At 39.3% G+C, this 21,313-nt stretch overlaps 2 protein-coding genes across 5 annotated transcripts; both read left to right on the top strand.

Moving 5' to 3' along the window:
• Positions 1 to 83: 83 nt before the first annotated feature.
• Positions 84 to 19,599, top strand: LOC138185365 (atrial natriuretic peptide-converting enzyme). Of its 4 annotated transcripts, none has more exons than XM_069124229.1 (14): positions 84 to 1,091; positions 3,054 to 3,177; positions 9,890 to 10,073; positions 13,119 to 13,332; positions 13,879 to 14,250; positions 14,592 to 14,824; positions 14,915 to 15,121; positions 15,772 to 15,985; positions 16,146 to 16,291; positions 16,358 to 16,529; positions 16,977 to 17,224; positions 17,965 to 18,083; positions 18,194 to 19,045; positions 19,466 to 19,599. In XM_069124229.1, exons 2-13 carry the CDS (start codon positions 3,118 to 3,120, stop codon positions 18,365 to 18,367), a joined length of 2,343 nt encoding a protein of 780 aa, XP_068980330.1. In that variant the 5' UTR covers positions 84 to 1,091; positions 3,054 to 3,117; the 3' UTR covers positions 18,368 to 19,045; positions 19,466 to 19,599. The 4 variants fall into 4 exon arrangements, with proteins under 4 accessions (XP_068980330.1, XP_068980331.1, XP_068980333.1 ...); XM_069124230.1 differs by having other exon boundaries at positions 3,054 to 3,402; XM_069124232.1 differs by lacking the exon at positions 84 to 1,091 and adding an exon at positions 3,266 to 3,402.
• LOC138185746 (uncharacterized) lies at positions 19,561 to 20,920 on the top strand. Its single transcript, XM_069124911.1, has 5 exons — positions 19,561 to 19,670; positions 19,774 to 19,873; positions 19,960 to 20,034; positions 20,519 to 20,721; positions 20,791 to 20,920. The coding sequence occupies exons 1-5, from the start codon at positions 19,561 to 19,563 to the stop codon at positions 20,918 to 20,920; spliced, it is 618 nt and encodes a 205-aa protein (XP_068981012.1).
• Positions 20,921 to 21,313: the final 393 nt, after the last annotated feature.

The raw sequence follows: 21,313 nt of genomic DNA, 5'->3' as shown, positions 1-21,313 counted from the left end.
AGATGGTTAAAGTCCTTTTGGGATACGTCGAGTTGTTTGTTAACATAGTACACATGTGAGTTAAGTAGCACGTGTGAGGTAGATTTAAGCCGTATAAGTTAGTTGTAAATGAATTTCTCGTTTAGGTATCTGGTAGTTTCTAACCATCGGATCGAGCTCAAGTTACCGATCGTTCATCAAACTAGTCCATAACGAGCATATATGTAGGTGAACGAGCGAGAACGCGTACCATCGGTATTTAGTAAATTATTTAGAACTAATACGTGTATGGAAAAGATTTACGTATATGGTGTAGCAATCTTACTGGCGTAAACCTTGAACAAATGTTTGTACAATTTCTGAAAGCGAAGATTCTCGTAACTGTGTCAATCAAACAATTTTTTCCTACTCGCTAGATTAATAAAGTTATTATCGTTCAATCGTTTCACGATTAAATGTTTTTTAACATGTTTTAAAGATATTTCTCTTTATGAATTATTGATAGTATACGTTATACATAATACATAATTATATTGTACATTATTTTACTTACGTAACTTAAATACGTTTAGATTATAAGGATAGACCTAATTGTAAACAATTAGTCGGGCAACAGGTAAACGGTATATGTATATACTTGAGGCATTTCTGTGAAGGAGAAGGGCGCGTGTACGTTTCTCGGGGTCATTAATCGTGGCGGTAGTCTGTCGAGTGCACATTCGTGTGTATACCACGCTCCCCGAAGGTTCGGCTGTCGCGTTAACGGTTATTTCTTTCTGTGATACGAAGAAAGAGGATCGCCTTGACGAGCGCACGGTTGCTTCGTAGAGTGTGAAAGGCCAACTTAACGTTCCCGGCAGTCGAAGAGGGAAATGTTTCCGGTACGACCGACACAGCTGTCATCGAATAACAGCCAACCTTTTTCCAGTGAAACGAAACGGTGATGCTGTATGAATCTTGGTGTATATCTCACGTGTACGATCATTTTCGTGAATAAATAAAATCCGATTGTGAGAAAAGAAACGAATAAAAAGAATGGTTCGTAACAGTGATACAAATTGAACGATCAACCAGCGAAAGATTTACGCACACGAGGATTTACAAAAAGAAAGGTACGTTTAAAAATATATATATCTTTGTATCTTGTTATTTTTCTTCCCTGTGTATATATATTTTTGTTTTTAACGTTGTTTTATCTTTTCGTACTTTTATTTCCAATTCTTTTCAGTACACTCTGTATCTTGTAATAATTTCTATAAAAATCACCTTACTTGTGTATTCCTTTGGTATTTTTTATCTTTTTGTATTATTATTGTGTCAGTGATTTATTTTGTATCTTTTAATGTTTATTTTCAGCCCTTTTTAATATGTTTTGTATTTAATAATAGTTGTACAATATTCATCTTCTTCGTGTTCTCGGAACATTTCTCGAACGTCTTTTTCAAACGGCATGTTAAGAAATATATTTCTTACGTGTTTACTTATCCTTCGTATTAATCCTAATAGTGTAACGCAGGTGGTACGGTCTTAGTCGTAATCGAAATCGATACTGTTTAAAGACAGCATTAATTTCCATCCGCGATCTACCCTTGAAATTCGATAGTGCACTCGTACGTCAAGAATGCGATATACTATAACGTGGAAATAAGTTCATTGACAATCTGCTGTCTCGAGGATAAGAAAGATAGTAGCCAATGTTGTTCCACGGAATTCAGGATTTAAGTAGTTACCCTTGAAAAGTTAATCCGAACGAGCAGTTTCGAGCGTAGCCAAATTCCTTGGGAACAGGTTAAAGCTAAAAATATTCGTTAGATTTCTTTCTTTTTTTTTTTTTTACAACCTTTCACATTCGAACGTGGCATGGAATTTTACATAGACCACCGTTTCGCTGGACTCTTGGATATTCCGCGTCTTATTTATCAAGATGAACCGACGTCTGGACTATCTCGTACAATTCGACTGCGGAAATTTATGCAAATTTATATTCTTATCAATGCCACCAAAGCTCCACTTATTAATTATTCTATAATTATATATATAGGTAATTATTCTAGCGTTTATAGTTAACACGTATGAAATTTAAGATATTTTTTAACGGAAAATCATGCGGACTAATATTGATCGATCCTGCTGCGTTCTTTGAAACATTTCCACGCGTAATCGTGTTTTTCAAAAAATCCTATGAAAGATGAGAAATATGATTTATCATATTTTCCACTCGTGGCCTTTGTACATATTTTCCTACACGTGTTTCTATGCATTTTTGAATCTTTGAGTCTCCCACAAATGTATAAAAATTCGCGATCTATGGGCTACGATCTCGCACAAAATCATAGGCAATTCGATTATATTCGGTTTTCCAGCGAAGCTTCGAAAATCGTCGCGTTGCGTCGTGTCGTATCGTGTCGTGGAGAACCGGTAATGACGTGAAAGTGCATCCAGGAGCGAAGGAGCGATCTAACCAGCGGGTCTCCGTTCCCCTGGCAGTCTGGTTTCGTTCGACACAGTCTCCTTGGCTCGTAGTCGGCTCCGACTCGATCGAAGAAATTGTTCCTCGCCAGTCTCGACTATCGATCCGTTTATGCAATCGAACGTAAAAAAAATAAAAAAATAAAAAATTCCTCGCTAATTTTCGACTTTATTCGTCTGGGAAATCGAGTCTGAATTTCTCACGACAGCTGTCCATGATTATTCCCGCGCACCTGTGTTAGATAGCGCTGGCCGATATTTTGCATCGCGTTATTAACAGGCACGTTATGGAAGAAAGTAACGATTAAAAAATTGATAGAAGAAAGTGAATTATCTGAAATCTGTGTAGACCGACTGTACGTGGTAAAGATTAAAGAAACTAATAAAGGCGCAATGCGACAGTGTCAAGTGCATTCTTTCGGATAAGATTTTCGGATATCGCGTAATTTTGCGCCAAGTGCACTAATTTCTTCGCTCGTGGTATTCCTAATAGCAGTCGGCGGCGCGTCTCAAATACTCGTGTTTGTGTATACGTATACGCGTATGTTTGTGTTTGTACGCGCGCGTGTTTCGTCCTATTGTAATTGCTGACTTTTTTTGCATAGGTATCAAGAAGCGAACGATATTGAACCGGAGCAAGAGGAGGACAAAGCGTGGAAACGCAAGTACATGGAACTAATCTCGTCGGATAAAGGTTGTTGCCTCGCAAAGAACGGACGATTATCGGAGGTATTTGGTACAGTGCATAGAAACTAAGAGCGTAAATCGATATTCGGGGGATAGTCGGCAAAGGCTAACGAAACGAAACGAAATTCAGTTTTACGATGACGTTGGCGCGCCTTCACGCGGCAAATATACCGAAGAAACGTTGATGAAGCTGAAAGGAATCGTTTCTACGGCTGAAAGATGACCGTCGCGATGGAGCACAAGCGTAAGAGCTCGTGGGATTCGAAGGTGAGACGAATGTGGCGCACTTTCCCCCTGTACGCGCTTTCCTCGTTACCATCTTACTCGAGTCTCGCGGTTAATTAACTAGCTGGTCCCCGTGTGAAATCGTACGTGAAAAGAAAACGTAAAATCGATGAGAAACGATGGACGGTCGACAAAAATGCCTATTGTCTCGAACGAAAGTGTAACGCGGAACGATGTTTCCTCCCTGGTAGAAACTTTCGGAATGGCATTAACACGCTTTAAAATAGGAGACTGCAAACGCGATCCGCGAAGAAATCGTAAGCTAAAGCTACGTGAATTATTTTTGCGGTTACGTTGCACGTGCTCATTAACTGAATTACTTGCGCACGCTGCGGCAAACTGATAACTTGCGCAAACGACCGAATCACCCTTGAGGCGGAACGGCGAGGTGCAAAAAGGAACGAAAAGAACTTTTATCGCTGTTATTCTTCTATCGGGAAGATCGCGTTGTTAACGCCAGAACTATCGATCTTTAATACGTGGCAATATGTTAATACCAATATTTGATATTTAATATTTGATCGTGATACGATATACATACTTACTTAGAATTAACTCGTAACGTTTATAGAAATCTTTTCTGGGTATACTATATGTATTACGTAAAAGATTTTATAAGACGTACGACATGGCATGATTATCGTCATTAGACTGGATTTTTATGTAAATTCATATTTTTGTGAATATAGTTAAAAAAGAGAAAGTAGAACTTTAATCGAAAACTGTTTTGCCTAGCAAATATTATTGGAAACGTTATACTTTGGGTATTTTTCGTATTACGTGTATTTTGCATAAATTTGCACTTTTGTATAAATACATAAAAATCCACAATCTAAAAAACGACGGTTTGATTGGCTGGGTAATTTTTGTGTTAATATCGGAGAAGCGTCCTGCAATGCGTCGTTTCTCCGCAGACTCATCGACCTTGTTCTCCATTGACCCCGAATGATGCGGCGTATGATGCCGAATACCTACGCACTCGATGGAGAACTAGGTTGACTGAAACAAAGAACGATGTGTTAGCTGGGTTCGGTTACCTTGGGTTAAGCCGACATCTTCTCTCTTCTCCATATACCGTTACTTCGCTAGTAGCACCCGATCTGTCCATTGGTATTCCGCTCGAGTTGTACGAATGACATTTGTCACGTGCTGCGTGATGGTTTTCAGAGAATTCCCCATTAAAACCTACGCGCTTAACGCTCACTTTTCGTTACTTGACCCTTTCGAGGCTAATAGCACAATACGTCCCGTAGTAACTGCGGTAACTTCTAAACAAACTGCTGGATTCATTTTTGAAACTTTTCCGACATCGCTGAGACCTATTTTAAGACATTGGATTCCGTGACAAATGGAAAAGAATGAAAAATTATACTGAGTCTATGTTTTTCGAATTTGCCTGAATCACAGGTGTCTATGTTACCATTGTATTAACGTCGTTGCTTGTTTTCCTAGTTTAAGTTGTGCTTCTATAACAGACAGAAGGTAAACTTACCATGTTCTTTCCCCTTTGAACGATATATTTAGACAAATTTATTTTTGAAGCGTGTTTTATCATCACATACGCGTCTTTTCGTATTATTCTTGGCTCATTGCTATAAAATAGACATTTGAAACTGCTGATGAAAGTGATTAATATAGAAGGGTTAATAGGACTTGGCGGGTCAATATCCAATAGGCTCTATCGATATCGTAAAGTGGAAAAAAGCGGAGGTTACGAAAGGCGCCAGACCTTCCTCCCCGTCCGGAGAAAACGAGAGAAAACGATTGTCGTTAGTAGATAAGAGTCGCTTTAAGGCGATAACGATTGCTCTGCATTTAACTATTGGTCTGTTATGGTTAGGTGCACGCACGTGCTCCGTGTACCGGCACACCGCTGACCGATTGTAATTTCAAGCAAGCAGAACTCGTTCCTAGATTCTTGCTCTTTTGGAAAGGTAGTCCGACGTTTGGAATAACGGTAATAACGGTCAAGAAAGTCACGAGGAACCGGGCGAGCCAATGAAACTTGGTAGATTCTTTCCGTGGGTCGATGACACCGTTTCTTTCTTTCTGCGACAGACAGTCGTTCGATTGACGTCTACCTTTATCTCGAATTTAGAGAAATTCGTACGACTGCGCTTCAATCGTAAGAAAGTTTTTAGAAGAGTACGTAGTACCGTCCATAACTTGTTGTCGTGTATTGTTCGTATTTTTATTGCACTTTCAACGTTATAATAGAAAAACTCTACTGCAGATTCTTTACCTTTTTGCATGTCCGAGCTAAAAGATCGAAACGAGAAATATATACACATGGTTCGGGTTTCACGCTTATCTTTGATTTTGCAATAATTTGAAAGCGTCGGCTTGGCTGACGCCAATGGCGAAAATCGACAAAGAAAAGCCGATCTGACGATCTATTCTTACGGTTGGACGATTATCGTTCGACTCTATCCTAGCGGAACAAGAATGATCGAACTGACTTTCACGAAAACATCGCCAATGGAAAGCGCTTTTCTAACGTGCTCCGTCAGCTCTTGATTTTTCTCGGTCTTAAAGTCATCGACCGTGTCCATTAACGGAAGCCTTCTCAACTAGTCCGAGCGCATTTTAATCTCTTCGACCGATCTCTCTGGGCCTCGTCGTTTACCGACACTGAATTCTACTTTCCACACCTGATGCGCTCAAATTTCAATTGACCATTCTCGCCGCTAAGCATTCGATTAACCGGATGGCGAAATCATCGACAGTGATACATATCGAAGATATACTCGAACAATTTGATATCTAAGTGTAGGAAATTTGTATAAAACGATACTCTTTAGACCGTTTTGCATCTGTGTAACTTCTTATCTCGCGAAACAAATTCTCCAATTATAATTGTATTTACTAGATACCTTCGCGATGAACATTTATCCGTAATTTTCTAAGCAATGGGCAAATATTTGCATACACGTTTTCGGCACAATACGATATAGGATTAAAATTCGTAAATTGATATCGATACGGTGTCTGTTCCAATACTCCAATTATATCGAACTTCCAATGTGTTTATGCCACTTATCTTTCTTTTAATCTTTCTCGTTGTTTCGTCGCGGATCATGGGTTGCCTTTCGTCAGAAGTTGCCGTTCCTTTAGCGAGAAAAGATCGAGTCTCTTGACCTTTTCGCTGTATTGCATCGCCAAGGAAAGAATTACTTTTACCAACCAACAGCGAACGCGTCCGTTAGAGAATTTTCGTTTGCCACGGTATAATTTTACAGCCACGTATCTTCCATGATTGATCGTGCTCGATTAGCACAAAAGGTATAAGCCTTATTGCGAAACGTTGCTTTATTAAATGAGCATTTCCTACGAAAAGCCTGATCGAAGGCTATTATCGAATTAGGTTCGAAGAATACAAAGGTTCCGTGCTCAAACTTTCATTCCACTTTCGTAATATCTCTGCGCGCCATTGTTCGCCAAATACACCCCTCGATCGCTGTTTCTTACGTAACACGCGAACAAAATCCCCGTTTGCTTCGAACGCCGCCAGATATACTTCTTCGCTTCTGCCGATCGTTCCAAACTGTGAGTCGCAGTTTCCTTAGAAATAATCGAGACGGGAGGATGGTTTTTACGCAATCGGACGTAGGCGCGACGAAAGAGAAGGAAAAGTCAAAAGTTTGGTATTCGATTTGCGAGGGAAGGGAACACGTTTGGCTTTCAGACTATACTGGAATTCGCTCACACTACGTTGGAGTATGAGTGGAACTAACGCTGTAAGCGTGAAAATGCCTTAGTCGATTTGCGACAGAAGCACACGGGTGTTGTTAGCACCTGTAGTTTAAAGTTTCCTTTCAATAAATGGAATTCTACTGTACTCGGTTAAAATGTTCTATCTAGCATTTTTTCGTGTTTCCAGATACGTTCTTTGCTTTTCAATCCTTTAGAAACGGTCGTCGATCGCGAAACACGGTTACCGTGAATGGGCGACGTCATTTATTGATAACTGCATTAGTCTTGTCATTTTTCTACGTTTGGGGGTACGGTTTATGGAACTGTACGAGTTCTCAAACATTTAGGTAAATACATACGTGTCGTACAGGCTGTTACAGAACAATAATTAGATTTTTTGTTTTATTGAATGAGAAAAAGACAAGCGCGTCACGCACGATAAAACTTTAGTTTCGCTCCGTTTCAAAATGATCAAGTAAGACATTGTAAGGAGAGCAGTTTAGTATTTGTGCGATGGTCGGAGCGCGTCGAAAGGAGCATCGAAACTTGGCATCGGCTGAAAAGGTACGATTCGCCGGTTCTTTGGTGCGGAGCGTGTGCCAAGCGTAACATTTGAACGAGGGCGTAGGCCCGTTTGTGGCGCGCCGAGCATTCGCGCGAGTGCACGCGAACCGCGCTTGTGTTGGTGACGAATGTGCACGCGCATCGGCGGCGGGACGATTACACGGCCGCTTACACAGTTAGCGTGCACGTCACACAAGATAAGCTCATTGCTCCCGACTCTGAATGTGGATTGTTCGACCGCTGATCGTACACTGTGCACAATACACGTCAGTCACGAGAACCTACGCTTTTACTATAAACAATACGTAAATACTAATAAATAAGGGATATAATATGTCCTTTAAATGTAAAATATTATAGTAAAAGCGTTAGCTCTGTGAATTCTGTGAATCGAGACACATATTGTTAAAAAGTAATACGATCTTTTATTTAGAAAAGGAAGTCGAGAGATATGAAATATAATGCGTTAGAAAAATTATATACGTAAAATTGTTATACGTGAAAATATTCGTAAAAGTGTAGTAGACTTAAAATTAATTACGATAATTAAGATAATTATTAATATCGTCTAGGTGGCCTACATAAGCGGCGATAATGTTCTGCTATGTCAATGACGTTGAACAAATTAGAGATTTTGTAACTTGTAGCGTAATTTTATCCCAAGATTCTTAAATCTTACAGTTAAATGTTTTAATTCGTTTCATTGCTTTTAGAAATGTATTAATAATCCTGTTGGTATGAGAGTATAAATAATTTTGCGGCTGCGAGTTTTTAATTTCTTCAATAAGACAGATACAAGGTCCGATAGGTATACGTAGACTTTCGTGACTGACTCTGTAGCGTGTAAAGACTATATCGTGTATCGTGTACTCGTACGATAGTCGAATGCACGCGCAAAATTGCACGCAACTGGGATCTGACCGAGCGCATGAGACGCGGTTACATAACGCTTGATAATATTTCGATAATTAGCACGATGATTACCCTGCCATTTCCACTGTGACACGCTCACTAGCGTCTTAAATTACTAGGTGTAAAAATTAGTCCGATGCATTAGTAGATAAACGAATTTCTGCTCAGATTCCACATATAAGTATTTCTTTGATCGTATTCATAGAGACACGATCCTTCGTACACATCCTCGCTCTGATTACGTCGTATCTGGAAGAATTAAAATCGATCAATTTGAAATTAAGTTGTTATATTTTAGTTTCATAATTGTAGAAATATCTAGATGAAGATTATCCCAACTGACAGGTTAAGCGACGTTCATTATCTCTAATTAACACGATAAAAATCGCTTCGGTAGGAATTCTTTCGCGTAGTCCGTAAGCGGAAGTAGGAGAATTGTTAATGCGAATCGTGCCTCGCCGAGAAATCTTAGTAATCCCTGCTCTGTCGTGTCTAATCCAATCTAGCGAGAGAAGAAAGAAGGGGTACGATGAACTCCCAACGTTTCTCTAAGCGAGAAAAGCAGTACCAACGACGTACATCTTAAAATTTTAATTCTTTGCATTGGGAATGCAATTTATTTTGGTAGACATTTTTTAGGGTGTAAATACAGGATGTATTGTAAGATGATAGAAGCCACTTCTGGCGTGGACAGGATGCAGGAAAAGCAATGAAAAAGACTCGTATGCACGCGTGTCCCGTATGATCTTGTTTCAAATTTATAGCCATTTTTGTATTTCAATGATCCGCAATTGCTCGCTTTCGTAGAAAGTGCTCGAGATATCCTCGGTCTCCATGCAAATTAACAATCGTCGTATCAAAGAATTCCGCGATCTTTTTATTCCTTTAATCTGTCTATTCTCGAAGTGGGTCTCGTATCATATCATATCACGGTACACCTTGCATATCTAATTTATAAAGTTATTATACATGAACTCTGAATCGAATCCGAAACTATGCTCGTCAAGTAATAAAATAGTTTTGCAATGTTTGGCAGTTACAGACGTCAGTTGCATGTTGGTCCTTAGAAATCGAAATACTCGTCACGAGTAGCTATGACGATTGTTAGACGGGAAGAACTATAAATATGTCGTTCGATGGTCGTCGTGGAAGCTTGAAATCTAAAATTCCCTCTTCTTTCTTAGTCGACGAAAAGGAATGTTCAAAATTGCCCGAGTACACAGGGTTAATCGAGCTTTCTCTTATAACCTTTTCCATCTTTCTTCACGCTAGCAGCGACGAATCGATCTTTCTTTTTCAGATATCGGTAAGCACGGTAAGCACGAGAAGATTCAGCCGTGCAGGAACGCCGAGTTCGATCCTGTCGTCGGACAGTGACATTCGATTTACGAGGAAGCTCGGTGGACAGTATCGTTGCGGATGCTGCGTGTTAGCCGCATTCTTGCTTTTCCTCCTCTTCTCTGGAGTCTCCATATATCTTGGCTGTAAGTATAACACTCGAGTTTCGGACTATTTACGTAAAATAGAAAGTCTGTATCAAGTTGCTGGGAATGGTGTATTTGCCTAAATTTAAATTTGCTCAGCCAATACTAACGAAATTTTGTTCTGTCGTTAATTATGAATCGGACCGAAGGAGAAAATGAAATATATAATATGTATAATAATTCTCCGCTAGTATTTTTCGTCTATCTCTTATATTATATCTTCGATTAAAATATATCCGACGTGTAACATAAATCTTTGTTGACTGTCGTTGTGATTATTGATGCTTTTCTAGATTATGTCGTTTCTTCTGCTAATTTATGCTGTGTTTCGTAAATATGCCAGCCTAGAGGCTTGATAATTCCTAGTTGCTGTTTGTCAAGCACAGAAGGTGCAGTACGAGCGAGTACGAAGATCACTCAGCCAAGGAATTCGAAGTGCGCGGAAGGTTTCGTTCGTACGCTTTCTCCGCGGACTTATACGCGATACGACCGATGCCGTAAATGAAATTACTGCACGGTTAACCGACGCTCTGGTGGACGTGAAACTACTTCGAAATGCATGACGCTTGTTTCGCAAGACGGACGAACTCTTCACGCTGTACGAATATTTTGTCAAGCGTAAAGTGTGATCGTCTTTTCTCGTTTGCAAGAACTTGCGTACGTTCCGCTTTACGGATACGTGTACTTCACCTTGAAATTGCTTTCGATCGTACGATGAAGAAGCAAACGAAGCGTAGCATGCGTCAGAGAGGAGTCTTCGTCTAATTGATGCAGATTCGTTAATATTCATACGTAGATAACGGTGAATGCTGATGAAGGGAAGGTTTGGTGGTAGAACAGATGGATTTAAAGATTCGAGTTATAGTATTTTACGCGACAGATGGTCTCTAAAGTGGCGAAATTTCTAGAATGTTTAAGCGTTTGAATATCTGCATTGGTACAGAGAAATAATATACATTGGCTTAGTGGGAACTGCGTGCGAATACTTATCATGGGAAACTTTTATGTTCACATTGTACGTGTTATGTGAAAGGTTTTCAAATTTTGTTAGCATTGTAACGCGACACGACTGTCTACAAATGTATATAGAAATTATATAATATTCATTACAACATATATGTATTTAGTAGAGTTAGTATGCAGCATGAATAATCGTGCAAATACCGATTTATTACTTTTTTTTTTTCTACAACTCTTGCAATGTTTGCCCAAATTTTATCGTATATTTTGCTTTTACTTTCGATTGTTAATTTTATCATTATCTGGTATAAATCCAAAATTCCGATCGATCTGCTACGCTTCCCTGATAATCTGATTGTACTATCGTGTTTCGTACGAACCCAGCAGGTGTTCTAATGCCTATGAGCAGGTGCACCTGGCTGTATCTTGTTGAGGAATCGTTGCTACGATCTGGACGTGCGTATCCTTTGGTAACCGAAGAAAATCGAACAAAAAGAGGAAGAGGACGATGCGGCCAGAGCCCATTGAGGTCTTTCAGCGTGCAAACATAACGGTCCGACCGAGTTACCGAGAAAATACGTTTACGTGCACAGATCGGCTCTTTTATTCTCGAACGATCTACGTATCCTTCGATGAAGTTACTAGAATTCTCGGACGGGAACCGATTTACGAGAAAGGAAAGCGAATACAGTCGTGACGAAGCATAAAGCCTGTGCTCTATAATTCTTGTAGTATACGGGCAAAGAGAGGCAAAGGTCGAAGAAGATGCACGATCGCGTGGAGGTCCAGCAAAGAGGCCTTGAAAGTAGCGAAGCTAACGGTCTGACCGAGTTGTCGAGCCGTCCTGCCTGTCACCCCTCCAACATTCGACCTCAAAGGGGGGATCCGTGTCCTTGAATCATTTCGATGCTTCATCATACTAACCGAATTCTCCTTTCGAAAGTATTTCGCGTTCAAGGAATCGCGAAACGACGTGGTACAGACTGTCGAACTCATCCAGTGATTCACGGAACTATTCGAACACTTATTTAACGTAGCAAACTTTTATCGTACACGTGTGTTATAAATATCTTATAGCTTCTATATACAGTTCCAGATTGATTGCAAAATTTATCAATTCGATCCTGATAGTCTTGCGTCGTTGTAGTATCGACGAAATTTCCAAAAATTTCGTACAACGTAATACATGCGTGAAAATCGTCAATTGTAAGCGTTGGAATACTTTCGTACGTCATTGTATTATACTAGAAATCTGTTTCTGAGTATAATGAAAACGATGTTATTGCTGTTGACGTTGCTTGCGCGGTAGAGCCACAAGCCGCAGAAGATCGCTCGCTCGCCGCAAGAAACTGTATCGCGAAGCGAAAAAATAATCTCCGTGGAGTAAAAATAATCGACCAAAGGCACGGTGAAAGGTGAGCCTCCAGCCGTATTGCTGTTGGTGCCCGATTGCCCTCGATACTTTAGTTTATGTTTACGGTATCGGTCGAATATTAACTAGGAAAAATTGATAGCGGTTTTTAATATAAAAGAACGGCTGACACCGCGTTTATACAGACACGTCTCATTACTATCACGTTCGAGAGAACGTGTTGTTTCAAGATGGAGTATTAGAAAGTATCATTTAGCAATCTGATGGTCGCAAGATGGAAATCGGCCGATTATCCCGCAGTGAAATCTGTTTATTTCCCTTTTCCCGCGCCCTCAGGTAACTGCCAATTACGGTAAATGGAATCGATCGATAATTATCGACATTGTAGATAACAGCCGGTTTTCGTTTCATTCTTAAGGACAGCGCCGTGACATCGATTAATCTCTATTCTGTACTTCACAATGTAAATTACAGATATTTATGGGAAACTGCAAGGTTTCACATGTAAAGTTACACATAATATAATTATGCTCTACCGTTTAAGAGTATCTTATTTTTAATAAGATGTATTTCAACTATAAGATCACCATCATCGTTTAAATTCGAAAATTTGGAAACTCGAAAGTGCAAAGTCCGAATATTTGGAAATACAATGTTAACAAGTTGAAGTAATTGTTTGAGTTTGCGATAGCGCTTAACCTGTGTGCTTTCAGACACGTTCCTAACATCGGATCCCCCGGGTGATCAGATTTTCTTGGCGACATTCCGAGTGATCGAAGGTGATTCCTTCGTTTCGGAATTGGCAGACCCCTCTACCGAAGCCTTTCGAATACGAGCACGGGAGTATCGCGATCGACTTAATCTTATCTTCCGCCGCAGCTGGCTGAGAATCTCTTTCCTCGCTGTGGAGATATTGGCTCTCGATGGGTAAGTATACTTGCGGAAGCAAAATACCATGATCGTAGGTTTACATGTTTCAAACACCGAAACGGTAATTTAACCTTCTATTGAAATCACTATTAAAAACTGAACTCACGAAGGAAAGTTTAATTTAAAAAATTTCTCTGCGAACAAGAATACAAATTTATCGGTTTGCGATGATTAAGGAGGATTAGTCTTTATCATTTATACGTCAGTTTATTAGTTTAGATTTTGATATCTTTAAAACAAATGCGTGGTTGAGTACTCGAAAGAGCAATTACGAAGAGAAATTCACTTTTCGAATGATGTCATAGATCCATTAAAATTGATATATTTCATTCGAAAACGAAATTGTAATTCGAAGAAAGCCGCTGATTTGCTCGAATCCGTATCGTTATTTTCATATTGAAACATCGAAAGCCGAGTTATCTTCCTTGAAATTTTACCGATCTCACGAGCAAGAGAAACCCAGCTATCTGCAGACTTTCTCGTGACTTCACACTATCCATATTTTTCTAACCGGCAACCATTTGTCGCAAATAAACTGTACAGATCCGAAGGTGAGAATTTGGCGGTACATTTCGAGATTCGATTCGATCCACGATACCAGACAATCAGCACTGCCGATGTCGTGGAAATTCTTACGCGGGAGATCGATCCTACAACCTCGAAATATTTAACAAATCTAACGATCGACTCGCAGAGCCTCGAAGTTCAAGAGAGCTTGACAGCTCTAAACGCTCAAGTCGCTCAACAAACGACAGTTTCGACGCCACCACCGACCACTACACCACCGCCTCCTAGAAGATGCACCAGCTTGGATTTATCTTACTGCAAACATCTCCCATACAACGTTACCTCGTATCCGAATATATTGGGACACCGTTCATTGGCTGACGTGGAGGAGGACGTGATCGCTTTCAGGTGAATATCAAGCCGCGATCTCCGAGCAAAATTTCCCAAATAGGGCAAATATGGCACAGGTGACGCATCGTTGATCTCTTGAAGATAAGACAAGAAGATGACAACTCTCTTGCTTTTACATAGACTTAGTTAAGTTAAATTGTCTGAAATGGTGTCATTAATACGTAAAATGGAAAAGGATATTTTAGAATTCGTAAAAGTCGATTGTCGACTTCGATATGTCATTCTTAATCTATTTCTTAATTTACTAAAAGAAAGTCGAAGTAATCGGGAAATTCTGGTGATCCAGTGTGCAGCAATCGCTTTACTCGATCGTTGTTAATACAAATTTTCTGTCACAGGGAGCTAGTGGATGCGGAATGTTACCGATTAGCGTACGACTTTGTGTGCCAAGTATTGCAACCAGCCTGCGTATCGAACCAACCGGAAGATCTGCTCCAGCTGCCATGTAGAAGTTTCTGCAGAGAATTCTGGAGCGGATGCGGCAGCCGACTTCCGGACAGAATTAAACGCCTACTGGATTGTTCGAATTTCCCGGAGTACGCGGACCAAGGTGGTTGCAGAGCAAAGCCAGGTGAACGATCGTAACCTTTCGCTTGCCAAGCAACGCGGAAATTATCAAGTACCACGGACCTTTGTAATTACCGTATAATCGTTATCGTAGGATGCGTGCAAGCACTTCAAGCGAAAGCATTGTCACCGAGAATTTGCGACGGCGTGATCGATTGCCCTGACCTTTCCGACGAGAAAAATTGCGCTTATTGTCGCGACGGTCATATGCATTGCGGTGTAGGTAGAACTTGCATTCCACGTAACAAGAGATGCGATGGAAAAGCGGACTGCGCCAACGGCAGTGATGAAAAAGATTGTCGTATGTATAGTCAGTGGAAGCGGCGTAGAGAGGTCGTAAAATCGAGGCGAAGTTAAGGTTTATGAGTTTCAAGAACCGACCCAACTGGTTGATAACGTTGGCAGAACATAAGAATTTCTTATGCTATTCGCGTAATCAAATACTCGCGTGCACGGTTTAACAACGATCGATAATAAAGTGCTAAAGGGTACATTTTTATAATTTGTTCTCTTCAAATGCTAATAAATGACAAAGTTAAACACGTCAATAGCTAAATATATCTTAATTTTGAGATACAAGTTTCTGGTAACTTTACACGCGCTCATACATATATACAAATACTTATTTTCTATGTATGATTCGTTAAAAGAACTAAAGAAATAAATGTTAAAGCGTTAAAGAGAAATATTTTTGATGTATCGTGTAAAGATTATGTACAAGATCGTAAGACTGATAGCTGCGTGCCGTTCGAAAGGCAAGAATTTAACAAATAATAAAACATACGTGATTCATTAATAATTCCAACATTTGTAATTCGATAAAAATCTTACTATCGCTCATTGACGACAGCCGCGTTTTTTACGACCTCGCCATGTATATCGTTTCCACCTATAACATCGTTCAGCGTCATGCATCGCATACTCGTTCTTGACACCATATATTCTCTCCAGTATCTCTAGCACCAAGTATTCGATCCGTGAAATCACAACCTTCGGATACACCGTTTGCCGCAAAGTATAACAGCGAAGGGTACGTGGTGTTCAACGAGAAGGGTACTATCGGAAAGCTTTGCACCGCAAATCTGAACGCGACACTGCCAGGAACGGAAATGGAAACCGTTCTCCAAACTGCCGCCAGCTCCCTGTGCAGCTTACTGACTTACACGTGAGTATAATACCCCGTGCTTTGTCTTTTGCAATGTACACAAGCGAGCTGTAATTTGAGACGCTGGAACCAGAGAGATGTGAGTGACATTTTTCTGATATCGAGCGAAATGTGTTAAGAAATTTAATTTCATTTAATCGAAGCCTCTTACTTTTTACAGAGGGGTAAAGTCCGTGGAAGTTCGAATCGACGACGAAGAGGATGTTCAATATGTACATATGGAGGATCCGTCGGCAACAGAGATTACGTTTGTTAGAGCGCCCTGTCCGAGCAAGGAAGTCATGTACGTCCGATGCTCTGAATTGGGTACGTTGTAAGAGCTGTTATTTTCCTCAAGTTCACGCTAATGTACATAATATAACTTACGCTTAGAGTGCGGTGTACAATCCCTACATGCAAAGAGCGGTAGCCGGGGACTTAATAAAATGGCCGAGCCAGGAGATTGGCCTTGGCACGTGGCACTGTTCAAGGAAGATGTACACGTATGCGATGCTACGCTCGTGGCAGAAAATTGGTTGATTACAACGGCGTCCTGTTTTCAAGGGTACGTTCCACTATTCCTACATACTCCATTAAAAAATTGAAGTATTTGTAACATTATAATCGGCTATTTGATTTTCAACGGCTCAGTGGAAATACAAGGGATGATTTCTTGCGAGAAAGACTGGGAAACAAGTTACGGTTTTATTCAAAACTTTTTTAATTCGTGTTTGATATAAAGGTTTATAAAATAGTTTAAAAAATATGGTGTACGTCTTATATAAAAAGGTCTTACATTAACAGCAGGATAGGCTGCCCTTCTTTTTAACTGCGTTACATTAAGATACACTAGAATCTAAAAAATTGTACTTCTTCCTCATATGTTCGCCCAGGATATCCATACGAAGGTGAAATTATTTGATTATACGAATAACGCGTGGCATTATTATAACCAAAGTTCTGCTATAGCAATTCGTTAACAATTTCTTCTTATATAATAACTCAATTACAGTCAGCCAAAGGCAGAATGGTCCGCAAGAATGGGTACTGTACGCCTTTCGAGCACGTCTCCGTGGCAGCAAGAACGTAGAATCGTGGGTATGATTAAATCGCCGGTAGAAGGGAGTACGACTGTCCTATTGAAACTCGATCGACCTGTCACCATGTTTTCGGATTTCGTAAGACCCGTATGTTTGCCTTCGAGTCAGGATCGACCAATGAATGCTACTCATTGCAACACCCTCGGATGGGCCAGAAATCGTGAGTAATCACTAGCGTGATGCATGGGATTCTTGTAATCGAACAATGTACCTCGGTGCAGCAAGGTCGCGTTATTTATTTCTTCGATGGATTATATAAGAATGCGTAATTATGCGTGCCGCTTATTTACCTCATTCGTTGCGTCGACCTTACAATTAGAGGGATGCGAAAGTGAGATACTGGTTGCACAATATCGTTGACAAGATCTTCTCGATTTTAGCTCAAAGTGTTATGTAGATACTACTACCTTATAAATATGTAAGTACCTTGTGGTACTGATTTATTGTCTCGATATGATGAAAAGCAGCTGTTCGTTATTGTATAACCATTGTATAACGAAACCAGTTGACACGCTGAAGCTCCATCTGCATAAAATTGAATTTTAGCTATACTAACGCTTCAAAAGTGTGATAATATTAGATATATTTTTGATTGCTTACAAAATTGTATTCTTCTGTTTATGTTTATGTATTCTTAGTTATTCTTAATTTCTGATTTATTATAAATTCCCTTCCCATTCATTAATAGTCAATAATTGTAAATAACATTAAACTGTAACTGACATTGATATCAAGAAATTAACGATACAATTGTCATCTGTTTTCCGTGCATTATTTCAATACTTGCTTCTTAATGAATTAACAACATCAGAAATTGAGAAAGCTTGATATTAAAGAAAGATCAAAAAGTATGCATCTAACGTTTTCGTGTTTCTTAAAAAAACCATCTTCTTTGATCAGGAGATTTACTACAAAGGGTACAGCTTAAGCACAGCGCGATGGAACAATGCGAAAACATCAGTATCGCGTCCGTGAATAGCGTCTGCACAGAACCGGCCTATTCTACTGACGATTGTAACGTAAGTGAGCCATATACAAAAGACTCGTTTATCCTTTGTTTCTCGTATGACGTGATCTTTCGGTGTTCATACACAGTAGGGAATATCTAATTACTGTTTATTGTACACAGGAAGAAGAGGTCGCCGGCAGTCCTATGTTATGTCTTCAGCCGGATGATCGTAGATGGGCGCTAACAGGTGTCGGAAGTTGGCGAATAGCTTGCTCGAAAGCTGGTGTCGAAAGGCCACGATTATACGATAAAATTTCCTCGAATATCGCTTGGATAAAATCTACGATAGAATAGATTATTTCTTAAAATAGTATTTAACAAATTAATATGAACTGACTGGGACTGAAATTGATATTACAATATACATACGCGATGTAGAATTATTTCATCAAATTTTCCTATCATATCTAACAGACTGTAAAATACGTATTGTAAATTAGCGCGTTAGGACGTATCATGTTATCGTGGGATACATTTCTCGTCTCTATTGTATAGTATCGTCAAAGATTCGTTGTTGTATCCATTGTTCGTAAAATATCTACATATGTGTTACAGCGTTGTAAAGAAAACTATTTCAGTAAAGTATAAGTAGTCGAAAAACGAATAACACGAAAAATTCTTTTTCTCTGATAGACTTGCGTTCACAGTGCTCGGAAGGTACATTTCTGTTTAATTACGCTTTTGATCGTTATTATTATATAAGACGGTTTGCCTGAAGCTCAGATTTGTCGTGGATTGTCGATGGTGAATGTGCATGGTTGGTATGTAAGGTTTCTATATCTATCTCCGGTGGTGTTACGAAGGAACTTGTGCGCAGAGTCAAAGTAGGGATAGTGGGAGGTTTTAAGTAGAGTTGCTGAATAAATGCTCTTCAGTTGCATGGCAAACATTGGTCCAGTGAATACGTTGTTACGACGCGCAACAGCGTGTGAACAGATTGGAATTAACCGGCTCGGTAGCATTAGAAATATGGTAAGGAAATCGCAATTGTTAACAAAACGGTTTTTTCCAGCGCATTTGCTTCTGACTGTGAATAACGTTACATAACCTACGGAGGCATTCTCTCCCTAAGATTTTAGAGGGTGTCGTATTTCAAACGAGTTACGAGTCACGTTGCAATTGGACACTTTTATTTTTGTTATAAATACATACTGAAAAAATATCTTTGGGCCAATGATAGCACACATGACAGATTAACTGTGCCCATTATCAGTACTTTTCTATCGCGATAATTAACATCAGATTGTAGTACTACAATCAAATTGCAGATAAAATGCAAATCATTCTATTTATATTTTAAGTTTGAAAAACGAGTCAATCGTTGAGTCGTTGATTCAAGTGGCTGATGTTTTATCATAATTGAGTCCTTTGCGAGAATCGTTGTTTGCTAAGGAATCGAAGAAATGGTCGAATCTTTCGGACGTGGCAAAAATCGAGGAGGTGGTCGATCACCCGGTTGAACTGTTCAGGATCTGGCGCGATGAGGCATGCAGATACAATGCAACGCTGGTGGACATTTGCTGTTTATCTACTGTTTCGAAGTTAGTATTGACTATTTCGATCATTCCTTGATCATTCCTTTTTCCAAATTGTATCAGTATAGTCGCGATATCTATATCTTGATATAGTGCTACCGAAATTTTGAAATATTTTTATCAAACACGTCGCACCAAATCTTCAATAAAACGTTTTTATTTTAGAGATTGTAAGGTGTCTGCGAGGAACGTCGTTCTGCGAGAATTCGATAACGATGGTTTCGTAATTGTAACGGACAGTCGCAGCAAGAAAATCGACAATATAGTAAGCCTGCACGAAAATTTTACAGTTTTGCATCGATCATATCGTATCAAAGGTGTAGCGATTTTGATTGAATTTTATCGTTTCAGAACAATGTTCCATACGCTGCCATGTGTTTCCTTTGGTATCATGTAAACGAACAGCAGCAAAAAATCATGAAACAAGTGAGCAAAAATCGACTGTTGTCGTCTCCCTTTCGTCGTACTTTTCATTTTAATTAAAGCATTATGATCTTCATTCCTTTTTGCTATCATACGATTATATTTTCACGCTACAACGGGAAGAACTAGCATATCGTTTACTGGAGAATATTATCTTCGCATGTTTAGCGTTATTTCCGGAAGAATTCATACGGAAAATATGTTTACGTATAGAATACAAAGATAACGTTGTTTATATTAGTATGCATCGGTCATTATATATGTTATATTAGTCAGGCATCGATTAGGTTGCGGATTTTTATGCATTTATGGGAAAACGCAACCTTTTAGAATATTTAACTTAAATTTGGAATACTTTTCCAAAATATACTTAACATTGAAAGAAATCTTCGCGCAGATTCCAGTTTTTTAATTACCTTCGTAAAACTGAGAATTTGCATAAATATTTGCAGATTGTTTATAATGAATGATGCGATTGCGTTTGTAGGTGAGAGTAGAAGGTACCATGAAGAGATTAGAGAGAGAAAGTTTCAAGCATCTATACGACAGAGAGCCATTGTTTTGCAAGATACGATCCCACGTATGCAATCAAGGACGCGGTGTCAATTGGGAAGAACTGAAGCAGCGACATGATGAAATATTGGACTCGGTTCGTAGAGGGGAGAATGAGTTACCGATGCCGGATCATTTGTAAGTTTATCTAAATTGCACAAATACTCAAGTTGATAAGGAATATTCAATATTTAAATGTTCTTCCAGCGTTGGATATAAACTCTTTCCGACGATGATGGAATTTTATTTCGGAAGGGATTATCTTATAGCCGATCGTATTTTATATCAGAAAAATGCGTCGAACGATTCTTGGGAGAATCATCATATAGCTGCATAATACATTAAATCGATGACGATCTTTTTCTATTTGTTTTGTAATAAGATTTTAAAACAATTATTTCAAACATTATGAAGTATTACTTCTAAAACCCAATCACCATATATCCGATCCTTCTTCGACCAATTTTCACCGATTACCGAGCGATCGTAGTCGAGAAATGAACGAGCAATGAATTGCCCGTAGTCTACAAGGAATTGGTATAAAATACATAAAAGTACGTAAGCGCAATAAAGAATAGAAGGAAGAATCAATAAGATAAGTATATCTCTGTTAATTTTCTATATAATCATAATGAAACCGTAAAATCAAAAATCAACAAAAACAATGTAGGTACTTGTCGCGTTTTTCTCCTGTGATTTTCATATATGTACCATTAACCGAGACCGAGGC

Source organism: Bombus flavifrons, chromosome 12 (assembly GCF_040668555.2).
Source record: "Bombus flavifrons isolate JBK064 chromosome 12, iyBomFlav1_principal, whole genome shotgun sequence".
Taxonomy (NCBI): Eukaryota; Metazoa; Arthropoda; class Insecta; order Hymenoptera; family Apidae; genus Bombus; species Bombus flavifrons.
The sequence above is the reverse complement of the archived record's forward strand: the minus strand, read 5'-3'. Positions and strand labels throughout refer to the sequence as shown.

Excerpts from the sequence above, each read along its gene's own strand:
- LOC138185746 (XM_069124911.1), top strand. The coding sequence starts at position 19,561 with ATGCAGATACAATGCAACGCTGGTGGACATTTGCTGTTTATCTACTGT. Across the intron at positions 20,035-20,518 it reads AGCAAAAAATCATGAAACAA|GTGAGAGTAGAAGGTACCAT; the intron begins GTGAGCAAAAAT and ends TTGCGTTTGTAG. Across the intron at positions 20,722-20,790 it reads TTACCGATGCCGGATCATTT|CGTTGGATATAAACTCTTTC; the intron begins GTAAGTTTATCT and ends ATGTTCTTCCAG.
- LOC138185365 (XM_069124229.1), top strand. The coding sequence starts at position 3,118 with ATGGAACTAATCTCGTCGGATAAAGGTTGTTGCCTCGCAAAGAACGGA. Across the intron at positions 15,122-15,771 it reads CAGTGATGAAAAAGATTGTC|TATCTCTAGCACCAAGTATT; the intron begins GTATGTATAGTC and ends TATTCTCTCCAG. Across the intron at positions 16,292-16,357 it reads CGTCCGATGCTCTGAATTGG|AGTGCGGTGTACAATCCCTA; the intron begins GTACGTTGTAAG and ends ACTTACGCTTAG.